The 12,644-nt window shown below is 45.2% G+C and overlaps 1 protein-coding gene across 1 annotated transcript in view; it reads right to left on the bottom strand.

The window, feature by feature from the left end:
• Nucleotides 1-2,055: 2,055 nt before the first annotated feature.
• DLX4 (distal-less homeobox 4) overlaps nucleotides 2,056-12,644 on the bottom strand; it is a 32,921-nt gene continuing 22,332 nt past the window's right edge. The window contains exons 2-3 of the mRNA XM_083709860.1: nucleotides 11,955-12,148; nucleotides 2,056-3,928 (exon numbers count right to left, since the gene is read on the bottom strand). Coding sequence (XP_083565986.1) covers nucleotides 3,677-3,928; nucleotides 11,955-12,148 — 446 coding nt within the window. The 3' untranslated portion in view covers nucleotides 2,056-3,676. The remainder of the gene's footprint in view (nucleotides 3,929-11,954; nucleotides 12,149-12,644) is intronic.

The raw sequence follows: 12,644 nt of genomic DNA, 5'->3' as shown, positions 1-12,644 counted from the left end.
GACCCCACCTACATCTGGAAGGTCCCCGGTTCCCCACGCCTCATCGAAACTCATCGGCCTTCCAGAAACTGGTGCCATCCAGATCTTTTGGACTTCAATTCCCATTAGCCCCAACCACCATGGCCAATGGTCAGGTGGTCAATGGTTGATGGGAGTTTAGTTCAAAACATCTGGTGGGCACCAGGCTGAGGACAGCTGAGAGAGATTTTAACGGCATGGATTTGACTAAGATCAGTGCATTTAGGACCCCTGTTATGTTCCATTCACAGGTCCCAATCTGGAGACTTTTGCGTCGGGTGTGGAAAAGAGGAGACTGAGAGGAGATATGACAGCCATCTTCAAAGATCTCAAGGGCTGTCTCAAGGCAGAGTGAACAAACTTGCTTTTTCCGAAGGGAAGGACTCAAACCAATGGCTTCAAGTGAACTTTCTGACAGCAAGAGCTGTTTGACGGTGGAACGGTCTCCTTCCGGAGATTGTGAACTTTCCTCCCTTGGAGGAAAGCAGAGGCTGGATGGCCATCTGTCGTGGATGCTTTAGCTGAGACTCCTACATTGCAGGGGTTGGACTAGATGACTCGAGGGGTCCATTCCAAGTCTACAATTCTATTGTTCTAACCATGCAAACTCTGAATAAATGGGAAGCCCAGTGCTGAATTTACGTATAAGCTATAGCTTAGGGCCCCACTCTCTTGGGGGTCCTAAAAAAAAGGTTAAAGAAAAAAAAACCTGGATGTACATTTCCAAAATATAAGATAAAAAACAAATAAAATAAAACCTACATACAGCAACAGTATTTGGTGTTGTGTAGGCTCCTATGATGTAAGTAATGGGCCTCATCTGCCAGTCTGCTCCCTAAAATATCACTGGTTTGCTCATTTCTATATACAGTGGTTCTTCAGGTTAAGTACTTAATTCGTTCCGGAGGTCCGTTCTTAACCTGAAACTGTTCTTAACCTGAAGCACCACTTTAGCTAATGGGGCCTCCTGCCGCCACTGCAGCACAATTTTTGTTCTCATCCTGAAGCAAAGTTCTTAACCCGAGGTACTATTTCTGGGTTAGCAGAGTCTGTAACCTGAAGCGTATGTAACCTGAAGCATATGTAACCCGAGGAACGGCTGTACAGGATGCCTACATTCTTCATGGACTGTGGGGTCCATAAATTACCATATAGCATATATTCAACACCGAACAGCGACAATTTGTTGTTGACAAAGGACAGCTGGACATATAAAGGGCCCCATTACCTTCAGTAGCTTAGGACCTCATCAAACCTAAATCCAGCCCTGGGGAAGCCCTATGGCAGGGGTAGTCAACGTGCCCTCCAGATGTTCCTGAACTACAACTCCCACCATTCCTGATAATTGGCCATACTGGAGGGGTTGATGGGAATTGTAGTCCATCAACATACAGAAGGCACTAGACTGCCTTTGTCTGTTCTATGGGGTTCCTCATTATGCAGTTGTGGGGTGCTGCTGAGGCAGAGCATGGCATTGTGTTTCTGGAGGTCCACTCCATACAATAACTGAGTCTGCAGGAACGGTGGTGTTGAAGACTCATAACAGTTGTCTCCATTTATTTTCTAGATTCAAACGTTACAACAGGCATGGCCAAACTTGGCCCTCCAGCTGTTTTGGGACTACAACTCCCATCATCCCTAGCTAACAGGACCAGGGGTCAGGGATGAGGGGAATTGTAGTCCCAAAACAGCTGGAGGGCCAAGTTTGGCCTTGCCTACTTTACAAGAACTATAAAGGAGGAGCTTGACAGCGTTTCTTTGTACAAAAAAAATTTATTTATAGTTTTACATTCTGTTTATAAATTGAAAACAATACAATATACCAAAAGCTGTATTTCAATAAATAAAAATGTCATTATGCTTGGCAAAGTGGGGGGGGGGGGAGGGAGAGAGAGAGAAAAGTTAAATTAGTTTTTTCTTTTTTCTTTTAATGATTTAGTTAAATAGCCTCCAGTTATTTGCTGGAGGTGGTGGGGGGGAGAGACTTCATGTTGTAGCTGAAACAAATATGAAAGATCCCTTTTCTTTAAAAATAAAAATAAAATGGGAGTGGGGAGAGGATATGGAGATTACATTCCACAAACGTTTCGTTGACTGTAAACATAATCCTGGCTTTAGCACAATTTTTAATGAAAAAATATTTTAGTACAGACAGACATAGAAGCAAATTTGGCTTTGAAGAAAGTGGTTGGATATTTTAAAAAATATATATATTTCCCCCCTGCTTTTAGCAAATTGCGGCTCTATGGGGATTGGCTACCTAGAACTATCACCAATTTCTTTTGCAGGTAGAAGGTGAATTGAACCAATTTTGATAGGTAAGTTCTTGCCAGTTTTAACCCCATGAGAATATCCAGCCTAACTTGTATCCTTGCCCCCCTCCCCATTATGAAATTATGCCAATATTTAGGCTCTCTTTCCTATAGTGCTTGGAGTGAATTGTTTTGATTTTTATAATGTTCACTGAATTGGTTCCAAAATCTCTGAAGCTGAAAGCCATTCCTATAACTAACAGGTGAACTAAAATCAAGTTTGTTTTGGGGTAGAGCTTTGAATGATTTCTAGTTCATTCTCTTTTTTATTTATTTTTATATTTTAGACTCTTTGGGCCTTTAAGTTTATAGAACATGATATTTGGGGGGAAATAAATGAAACAATTCTCATTCCACTCTCTGTGTGTGCATTGACATTTTCTGAGTCTTAAGTATACTCTATACTCCAGCACCACAGCTTATAACATTCTGAATCGGTTTATTTTGGTGTGTTGTTGTTGTTGTTGTTGTTGTTGAGGATTTGGACGGACTTGAATTGAACTGTGAACTGAACTAGCTTGTCTTGTTAAGGGAAGAACATGAACTGAAATTACTTCCTTTTTAGACATATAGAACTAGAACTAGTCCCTTAAATAAAAAGAACTCTCCAAGCGCTGCTTTCTTGCCTGTTTGACCAGTTAATCATTCCTTCTCTCAGGTCCTTGCCTGGAGTAGATCTCCGTGCAGCTCAAAACTTTGCTACACTAACTAGGATTGCCAAAAGAAAAAAAAGAAAAAAAGAAACATAAATATGGCAATGCTCCTGTGCCTTGAGCCTCTGCAGGACAAGGCAGAAATACAACAGATAAAGTCCTCCCGTCACTGAACCTCCAAACCAGCAACACCACTGCCTGTTTATTTCCTGTCTTCCATCAATACTGCTTAAGGCACAGAAGCCTTGCTGGATGAGAGGGGGGAAGAATGGCAAAACCTGACCTCTTACCAACACAACTAGATCTGACGTAAGGTCCATGTCACCCATGAGCCTATCTTTGGAACGAAAAACACACAAGCACCTCTCTTGTAAAATCCCTGATGAAGAGACGCCGATTCAAATGGGACCCTGACCTTCCATTCGTGTTTCAGAGCTGGGGGGTTCTTTCCCTAACTTTGCCTCACACAACCTGCCATCGTTGTTAAGATTTGGTCCCGGGACATGTCCGTTCGAAGTCCATCTCCTGCCAGGGATGTTCTCACCAAGAGGAAAGTGCTGGTGATTCCTTCAAAGAAGCCAACTTCTCCCACCAAACTCCACGCCCTCCATTCGCCTGTTCCGGGGACCCTGATCAGCACTTTGGAGGAAGAGATACATCGAGGATGGGCTGATGCTGCCAGCGCCCCTTTTGTCACATCACCGGAGGCCTTCCCATGGCGTCTTGGTGCTGCGGTTGGTGGTACCAAGGTCCAAAACTGTTGATGTAGCTGCTGGGAGGCAGGGGAGGGCCTTTGCAGGCCATGGGGATGTCCCAGAGTGGGGGGATGTTGGGAGAGCAAGGGGACAAGGATGAGGAACTGTGGAGGTGGTCATCTTGGATGCTGGAGCCCTGCTTCATAATCTTCTTGAACTTGGAACGCTTGTTCTGGAACCAGATCTTCACCTGCGATAACAGAGAGGGAAAGGTGTAAACAGAGCTTGCAGAGAAGCAGCCTAAATTTATTTCGGTCAATAACCAGTTGAGAGAAGCGAAACAAAGCTAGGGGAAAGAAAGGAAAAAAGTCATCAAGCAAGTTCTTCCTTCTTGAACGCCCTTGCTAAATATATATATATATTTCTCATCTTAAAGGTCTTCCCCCACTTTGAATTTATGAATAGTGTTAGGTTCAATAACTGTAGTGCGGTCGAATATTGAATATGCAAGTCAACACTTGCCCCAATTGTCTTAAAGTTCTCCAGCAGGACTCAAGTTGAAACTCAAATGTGAAATCATTGGGGAAATTCTAAAGAGTCAAAATTTGGATGCAGAACTTCTGCCAGGTATTGAATTGTCTTGACATTCCTTTCCCTTTCCAGTCTGTGTTGAAGTTGCCATATATGGACTCAGCCAGATAGTGAGACTTGGAGTAACATTCATGCAGGAAGGAAGCCCATTACTGGTCCTACCTGTGGCCTGACTCTGCTTAAGACATCCGATCCTATGCTCCTACGCAGTGTGGGGATGCCTATGTCAAACCACTTGTGTATAATATTCTTGAATAGCACTGCCGTGGTACTGTTTCCACCAAGGGCAAAATCGTGGTGGTATTGCTGGTAGGATTCAACTAGCCCATCACATCAAGACAAAGACTTCTACTTGTGGGCTGGGACTTTCTCTCACACATGCCCTTAGCCCTCCAAAAGAGTGATTCTGTTTTAAAATGAAGGTAAAGGGACCCCTGACAGTTAAGTCCAGTCGCGAACGACTCTGGGGTTGCGGCGCTCATCTCACTTTACTGGCCGAGGGAGCCAATGTTTGTCCGCAGGCACTTTTTCCGGGTCATGTGGCCAGCATGACTAAGCCGCTTCTGGCGAAGCCAGAGCAGCGCACAGAAACACCATTTACCTTCCCACCGGAGCGGTACCTATTTATCTACTTGCACTGGTGTGCTTTCGAACTGCTAGGTTGGCAGGAGCTGGTACCGAGCAACGGGAGCTCACCCCGTCGTGGGGATTCGAACCGCCGACCTTCCGATCAGCAAGCCTGGGCTCAGTGGTTGAGTTGGAAGGTAAGCATGGACACTCAAAGCAGCAGTACAGTAATGTGTGGCGGGGACTGTGCCAATAAAGGAACTGCGTCTAGAGAAGGATACCCTAGAATTCATTGCATCCTGGTACCTATTGGATCGTGTGGCATGGCCTCTGAGGCCAGAAATTTCCAAACACTTTAAGTCAACCTGTGATAAGCCGGTGAATGGATATTCCTGCCTCAAGGCAAGGGGCTGGGGTTGCCTTGCCTCTTGGTGCCTTCCAATACCATAATCCTCATTCCATCTGCCTTAATTTCCTAGTCTGTAAAATGGGAATAATCGTGCCCTATCTCCTAGGGCTATTGCAAGGATTAAAGATCAGGGCTTGTGAAGCATGCTGCATATTTTGGCAACCTCCAGCAGCTACTTGCCCCTACTTGCCTTTTTAATACGCTCTGTTGCTGCCTGACCCCAGCTAACTTTTTCAAGAAGTTCTCCTCCCCCACCTTTTCTTCCTTCTTCTTCACCCCCCCCCCAAAAAAAAAGCTGGTTGCACAATGGCATTTGTGGAAAGATCAGAGAGGGCAAAGTGTAAACATTGGTCTTCAGGGCATTTTGAGGAGGTGGAAAACTACTGGAGGGAGAAGCAGTAGAAAAATATGTGATTTATCCCTCCAGAGTCTTCCCTTCTTATGTGCTACATTATCCCCGTCTCATCATGTTGAAAACTTAGGAGTGTAGTGTAGCAGGGGGAGCAGATGGAGTGTCATATATTACTGGGTAATAGTTTAAAATACAGAAGGAGAGAAACAATGGGGGGGGGGAGAATCTAGTGTCAAGCACCTGTAACTTTGGGGAAATTTTTTTTGCATGCAAAAGAAGATTCACTGGAGGCTAATCTTCCTAGTAACTGGTTCCTCATAAGTGAAAAGTAGCCAGAAGGATTGGGACTGTGATTCCACTATGATTAATAATATGTATTTTTAATTTATTACCTGCCCTCAATGCCAAGCTTACAACAATTTAAAATGCACTGCTAATACCCTGCCAGCAACGTACAGCTCCCTTTTGCCCCAGCTGGGGCCACAAGGTGGTAGAAAATATGTAGACTTATTGTACACCTTCCATTTGGTGAGCTTTTAAAATAGGTGCCGGGGCTAAAGGCCAGGTTGAAGCTAATGGGTCATAGCTCAATGGTTGAGCATGCATGTTGCATGCAGGAGGTCTGAAATCCAGGTCACACTCACATCTTACATTTAAAGCACTCTTATACCACTTCAGCAGTCATGGCTTCTCTCAAAGAATCCTGGGAACTGTAGTTCTGTGACCAGTGGTGTAGGAAGGGGGGTGCGGGCCACCCCGGGTGTCATCACTGGGGGGGGGGTGACAAAATGGCAAAAAATATGTGGTTTTGAAAAAATAACTCCTGCACCCACCGCACCCCCCTTCCTACGCCAATGCAGGAACACTCCCCCCTCGAGCGATTTCCAGAGACCAGAAGCATTATGCCTCCAACTTTGCAGGCAGAGCACAGTCTTTATGGCTAGTAGCCTTCGACAGCCCCCTCCTCCATGAACCTGCCTAATCCAGAGCTGTAACTAGGTGAGGAGGGGGGCACTGGGCATCACACCACGGGGCCTGCAGCGTGCCTGAGCCACGCGTCTCTCCTGAGACCCCAGGCACCCAAGTGGCTAGCTAGGCCGCTGTATGTGACAAGTCTCTTAACTACTCTCTGCAACCTTTGCAAATTATGGCCTCCCAAGATTCCTTGGGGACGCGGGTGGCGCTGTGGGTTAAACCACAGAGCCTAGGACTTGCCGATCAGAAGGTCGGCGGTTCGAATCCCCGCAATGGGGTGAGCTCCCGTTGCTCAATCCCAGCTCCTGCCAACCTGGCAGTTTACAAGCACGTCAAAGTGCAAGTGGATAAAGGTAAAGGTAAATGGCGTTTCTGCTGTATGCCAGGTGCCTTGGCCAGTAAAGTGAGATGAGCGCCACAACCCCAGAGTCGGCCACGACTGGACCTAATGGTCAGAGGTCCCTTTACCTTTAGGATTCTTGGGGAGAAGCCAATGTGGTATAAGACATAGTATGGATGCAACCTAGATCTCAGGGATCTCCAGATCAAAGAATCTCAGGTAGCAGGAGATGTGAAAACCCCCTTTTCGCTTGAGACTCTGGAGAGCTTCTGCCAACAAGGGTAGACAATGCTGGCATAAGGAAGTTTTGTCTGCTCCAGCTGCACCATCAGCCTTTATTATTGAACATACACACGAGAGAGCCTGGGACAGATTATTTTCTCCTGAGAAAGGGTGGCTCAGAAGAGGGATCCTTGCTCATGGTGTGAAGAACTCATCCCACTTTCATCCCCGGAAAAACAGGTCCTGCAGGTTGTTGCTTTGTCTCCAAAACCTGCCAAACCTGTTTGTCCAGAAGGGAGGTTGGGAGAAAATAAATGTGCACCCCACAAGAAGCGAAGACTCCCTGAAACCACCTCAAGCTCTCTTTTAAAAGAAATATATATATATTGTCCACCATGGACTACCCATGAGGAAGTGGATTTAGGCGACAAGGCTCAATTTTTAAAAACAACATTATATTCATACTAAGTTCTCTCTCTCTCTCTCTCTTTCTTTCTCTCTCTCTATTAAAGGGAGGGAGGGGCTAAACTTGCCCCAATGCTGTGAAACATATTGGAAACCGTAGTTTACAGAAAGTCACATACTTTAAATGCATGGTGTGTATGAAAACTGTAGCATAAATGCATCACAGCTGCTGAACCCCACAGATTTGTTCAAGGCCTAAAACTAAACCTCTTTGGTTCTGATGAAGTTTAAGAGAAGAGTATAGGCTCATATTTGGTGCACCTGGGAAGACAATTTATTTGTATAATAAGTTTATACCCCAACATTTTTGAGAGGGGGAGAAACCCTTTCCAAAGAAGCTCACGAGAATGTAAAACAAAACTCAATTGATCATATAAAACATTTTTTTTAAAGAGGGTAAAACAGGTTATTATTATTATTATTATTAATTTAATAATAATAATAATAATAATAATAATAATAGGAGCCACACTTTACGACCAGCACATGCAACACAAAAATAAAACACTGAACAGAACAAAATGAGTTTTTGAAGCCTACTCAGATACAAGCCGATACAGACAATATCCTAGGTTACTTATTTTGGCTGAACTTCATGCTACACAGTGTCTACGTGTGCAAGCTGAGGGTGCTTGTGGTGTCCAAAGTATAGAGCAAGTTTTTGCACACCCACAGGAGCAGAACTATCTAAGATCCTTGTTTCCACAAGTTCCTCACATTGAGGCAAGAGTCCTAACTTTTGCTGTTACTCTTTAATTCCACTGCGGAACCAGAATTTGTTGCAGAATACCAACTCCTCCCCCGCCCGAAAGCCAAAAATTCCATGGGCTAATCTATTCTAATTTAAATCTGTTTTAGCATGTTAACATTTGTACGTTTTAGAGCGCTGTTGTAATTTTTTTTTCTTGATTTCATTGCTTTATCTTTTCATAAACTGCTTTGAGGTTTCTACAAGCGAGTGGTGTGTCAATTTTATGACATAATACGAGTCCTCTTCACCTCAGAATCATGGATTCAAGCCCCATGTTGGGAGAAAAAAATCCTGCATTGCAGGGGGTTGGACTAAATGACCCTTATGGTCCCTTGCAGCTCTTATGATTCTGTGAAATACACATATAGAACCTTTATCTGCCAAGCAGCCAATTGGGGGAGCTATTTAGTCCGGAATATTCCATGTGCTCCAGCCCATAGCTCCTCAGAAAGAGACCAAAACAAACTGCTGCCTTTTTTTCCTATTCACGTTTGGTTTACCTGCTAATTCTGATATCGCACAGAGGAAGAACCCCATTTTATAATGCTTCACAGCCCTACAACACAATTCCCTGCCCTCACCCACCCCACAAGTTCTCAGCATGCAGATTTGGCAGGTTCTTACTTGACTCTCTCCTTCTCTGCCTAAATAAAAATAAATCTTTTTTATGCCTCTGGCTCTGGGCTCACCCCTGACATCTGTCTGTCTCGAGCGATCTCCTTAAGCTGCTCAACCACCTGTGAGGAAGGGCTTCTGGGTGAGTGGAACAAACTTTTGACGGTGCCAATCAGTGGCGTAGCGTGGGTTGTCAGCACTCGGGGCAAGGCAAGTAATTTGCGCCCCCTAACCCGTGGATTTGCGCCCCCAAACCCTAACCCCCAGATGTTGCGCCCGGTGCGACCGGCCCCCCCTGCACCCCCCACGCTACGCCACTGGTGCCAATTCCCCTAAAATCCCCCAAACTGTGGGCATAACCCAGGGGGTGAGACTCCAGCCCGAGTCCCGCGGAAACAGATATCACCGGACCGTGCCTTTGGATTTGGCACACCAAAAGGGGAGTTCATAAGCTTTACCAGTTGAATATACATGGTTGTTGTCATCGTGGCAGGGATCCCGTGCTTCTTAAATACTGGGGGCTCAGCCAGAAATTCAACAGGTGAAGCATTTCTAGCCACAGGGGGACACCTTGTACTTCATTTCCACTCAACCCCATTCCCACAATCCTCCTGTATGTTCCTGAGCTTTCTCCATTAGTGTCTTGCCTAAGGAAGAGCGCAACACCTTCCGGGCAGAGAACACCTCACTCTGCTCGGCACCTGCCACAGTCACTCACACCTGCGCAATAAAATGTCACCACCGGCGCAAAGTGTTGCTGCCCAGGATTCCAGCCTCTCCCTTCCCTCGCTCCCTCGCTTTCCACCACCTCCCTGAAACCATCCATCAGCATTCCACAGCCACTGAGCGTGCTCAGTGCGCACTCGGCTGCTATTGGGTCCCACACTACGCAATGCACCTTCCCCTAAATGCATTTCTTGTACTTCCGCAAACCTCTCAAGTCTGCTGTCACCTCTTTCTTGTCCGTAGGCTGCGCAGTTGTGGCTAGGAAAGGAATGACGCACACAGCCATAAGCTCAGAAATGGAGGGAATGGGAAACGACGGTAACATTTCATTTCAATCCAATTTCAATTATCAGAAAAATTATTGCATTTTCTACTAGAATGTCAGAGTGCAAGTAGATAAATAGGTACCACTCCGGCGGGAAGGTAAACGATGTTTCCGTGTGTTGCTCTGGTTCGCCAGAAGCGGCTTAGTCATGTTGGCCACATGACCCGGATGCTGTACGCCGGCTCCCTCGGCCAATAAAGCGAGATGAGCACCGCAACCCCAGAGTCGGTCACGACTGGACCTAATGGTCAGGGGTCCCTTTACCTTTACCTTACTACTGTTACTACATAGCTACTAAAGAGAGACTGGACTATCACAACTAGTGTGATGTAGTCAGTGCTGGATTTACGTATAAGCTAAATAAGCTATAGCTTAGGGCCTCACTCTCTTGGGGGCCCCAAAAAAATTACAGGGGAAAAAACCCTGGATGTACATTTCCAAAATATAAAATAAAAAACAAATAAAATAAAACCTACATACAGCAACAGTGTTTTGTGTTGTGTAGGCTCCTGTGATGTAAGTAATGGGCCCTGCCTGCTGGCCTGCTCCCTAAAATATCACTGGTTTGCTCATTTCTATATACAATGGTACCTTGTTTCTCAAACTTGGGCTTCTTAATTGCATTTCACTATTAATATATTTCTTCTTAATTGTATTTCAGTTCATCAATTACTTTTATAAAATACATATATTGTCATGTGCCAGTGGCTTTAGATACCTATCTGGTCCATAAATTACCAGATAGCATATATTCAACACAAAAAACAGCGACAATATGTTGTTGACAAAGGGCAGCTGGACATATAAAGGGCCCCATTATCTTCAGTAGCTTAGGGCCTCATCAAACCCAAATCTGCCCCTGGATGTAGTAATTAAGAGCAGGGGTTGTGGGGGTATCTTACCTCTCTGTGATCTCTAATTCTTGTTTTCTTTCTGTTAATTCTATCCAGTGCTATTTTTCTAGAAAAAGAGGTGCCAGAACTCACCATGAACACCTCCCTTGTTCTCTTATAATGGCAATGGCATCCATCTGAGGGGTGCTGGAACTGAGTTCTGGTGAGTTCAGGCTGAAAAAAATGCCCTGGTTCTATTTATATTTATGCTCTGCTTTTTGAGGTTCCCCATCTTGGATTAATGAAGATGCAGGAAGGTGATGGGCAGAGAGGATATTCCAGGGTGGTGGGAGACTGGGGAAAGTGGGGGGGGGGGGAGCTCCCAAGCGACAGCTGGGAGATTTCACTCTTCTGTGCATGGAATAAGGGTTAAGATATAATTGTGATAAAGGGCCTTGCATTCCTTTCCTTTCCTCTTTATTTTCTTCCTTTTCTTTGGAAAAAGAAGGAAAGCTGTCTGTAGACAAACGCCAGCTCTCTTGGCCTGAAAGCAAGATGAGCGCTACAACTCCATAGCCGCCTTTGACTGGACTTGACCGTCCAGGGGTCTTTACCTTTATTCTTTTTTTTTTACACAAGTATTAAAGTCCTCTTTCTCACCAGGCCACCCTACATGTAAGGTAAAGGGACCCCTGACCATTAGGCCCATCTCGCTCATCTCACTTTATTGGCTGAGGGAGCCAGCGTACAGCTTCCGGGTCATGTGGCCAGCATGACTAAGCCGCTTCTGGCGAACCAGAGCAGCGCATGGAAACGCCGTTTACCTTCCGGCCAGAGCAGTACCTATTTATCTACTTGCACTTTGACGTGATTTCGAACTGCTAGGGTGGCAGGAGCAGGGACCGAGCAACGGGAGCTCACCCAGTCACGGGGATTTGAACCGCCGACCTTCTGATCAGCAAGTCCTAGGCTCTGTGGTTTAACCCACAGCGCCACCCGCGTCCCTTACCCTACATGTAGATCACACCTAAAACTCCTAGAAACCTGGGGGTGGGGGAGGTTATGTTACAGATAAATGAACCAAAGGACATTTGCAACATCTCACCTGGGTTTGGGTCAAGCCCAGCTGCGCTGCTAGCTCGGCTCGCTCGGGTAACGCCAGGTACTGGGTTTGCTGGAAGCGCTGGTTGAGGGCCTGGAGCTGGAGACTCGAGTAGATTGTCCGTGGCTTGCGGATCTTCTTGCCTTTGCCGTTGATACGGATTTCGCCATTCTCAATGATGGTCGATTTCTCAAGGTCTTTGAAAGCAAACAGAAAGGCGAAAGGGAAAGGGAAGTAAGTAACTGGCCCAATTCCAGCGACTGTAACCAGACAAGGATTTATCCAGGATTTGGATAAATGCATGCAACCACCAGGATGGGGTGTGTGGTGGGATCTTGTTAAATCTGTGGTTACATCTTTATAAAAACAAATTCCAAATATCGTTACATTTGTCCATGGCAAGTCTATGTTTGTGCACAACTTGTTCATTTGTAGCAAGCTTATCCTTATTCTCCATCCAATCATTAAAGAGAGATACATTTTTATTTATCCAGTTCATAAATACCATATTAGATTAAGGTCTGGTTAACTACAATAACAGGCCCCTACCCCCTTTTTTAATGTACACAACATCTTTTTTTCTGCTTAGTTTTCTGCATGGGTACTATTTCCTGTTTCTTCTTCTTCTTTGTGTCTTATCTTACTCTGTGAACTTGTAATTTTGTACTTTTTAAATTTTTCAATATTTTTTTT

The sequence above is a fragment of the Podarcis gaigeae genome (assembly GCF_964106915.1).
Source record: "Podarcis gaigeae genome assembly, chromosome: 13".
Lineage (NCBI taxonomy): Eukaryota > Metazoa > Chordata > Lepidosauria > Squamata > Lacertidae > Podarcis > Podarcis gaigeae.
The sequence above is the reverse complement of the archived record's forward strand: the minus strand, read 5'-3'. Positions and strand labels throughout refer to the sequence as shown.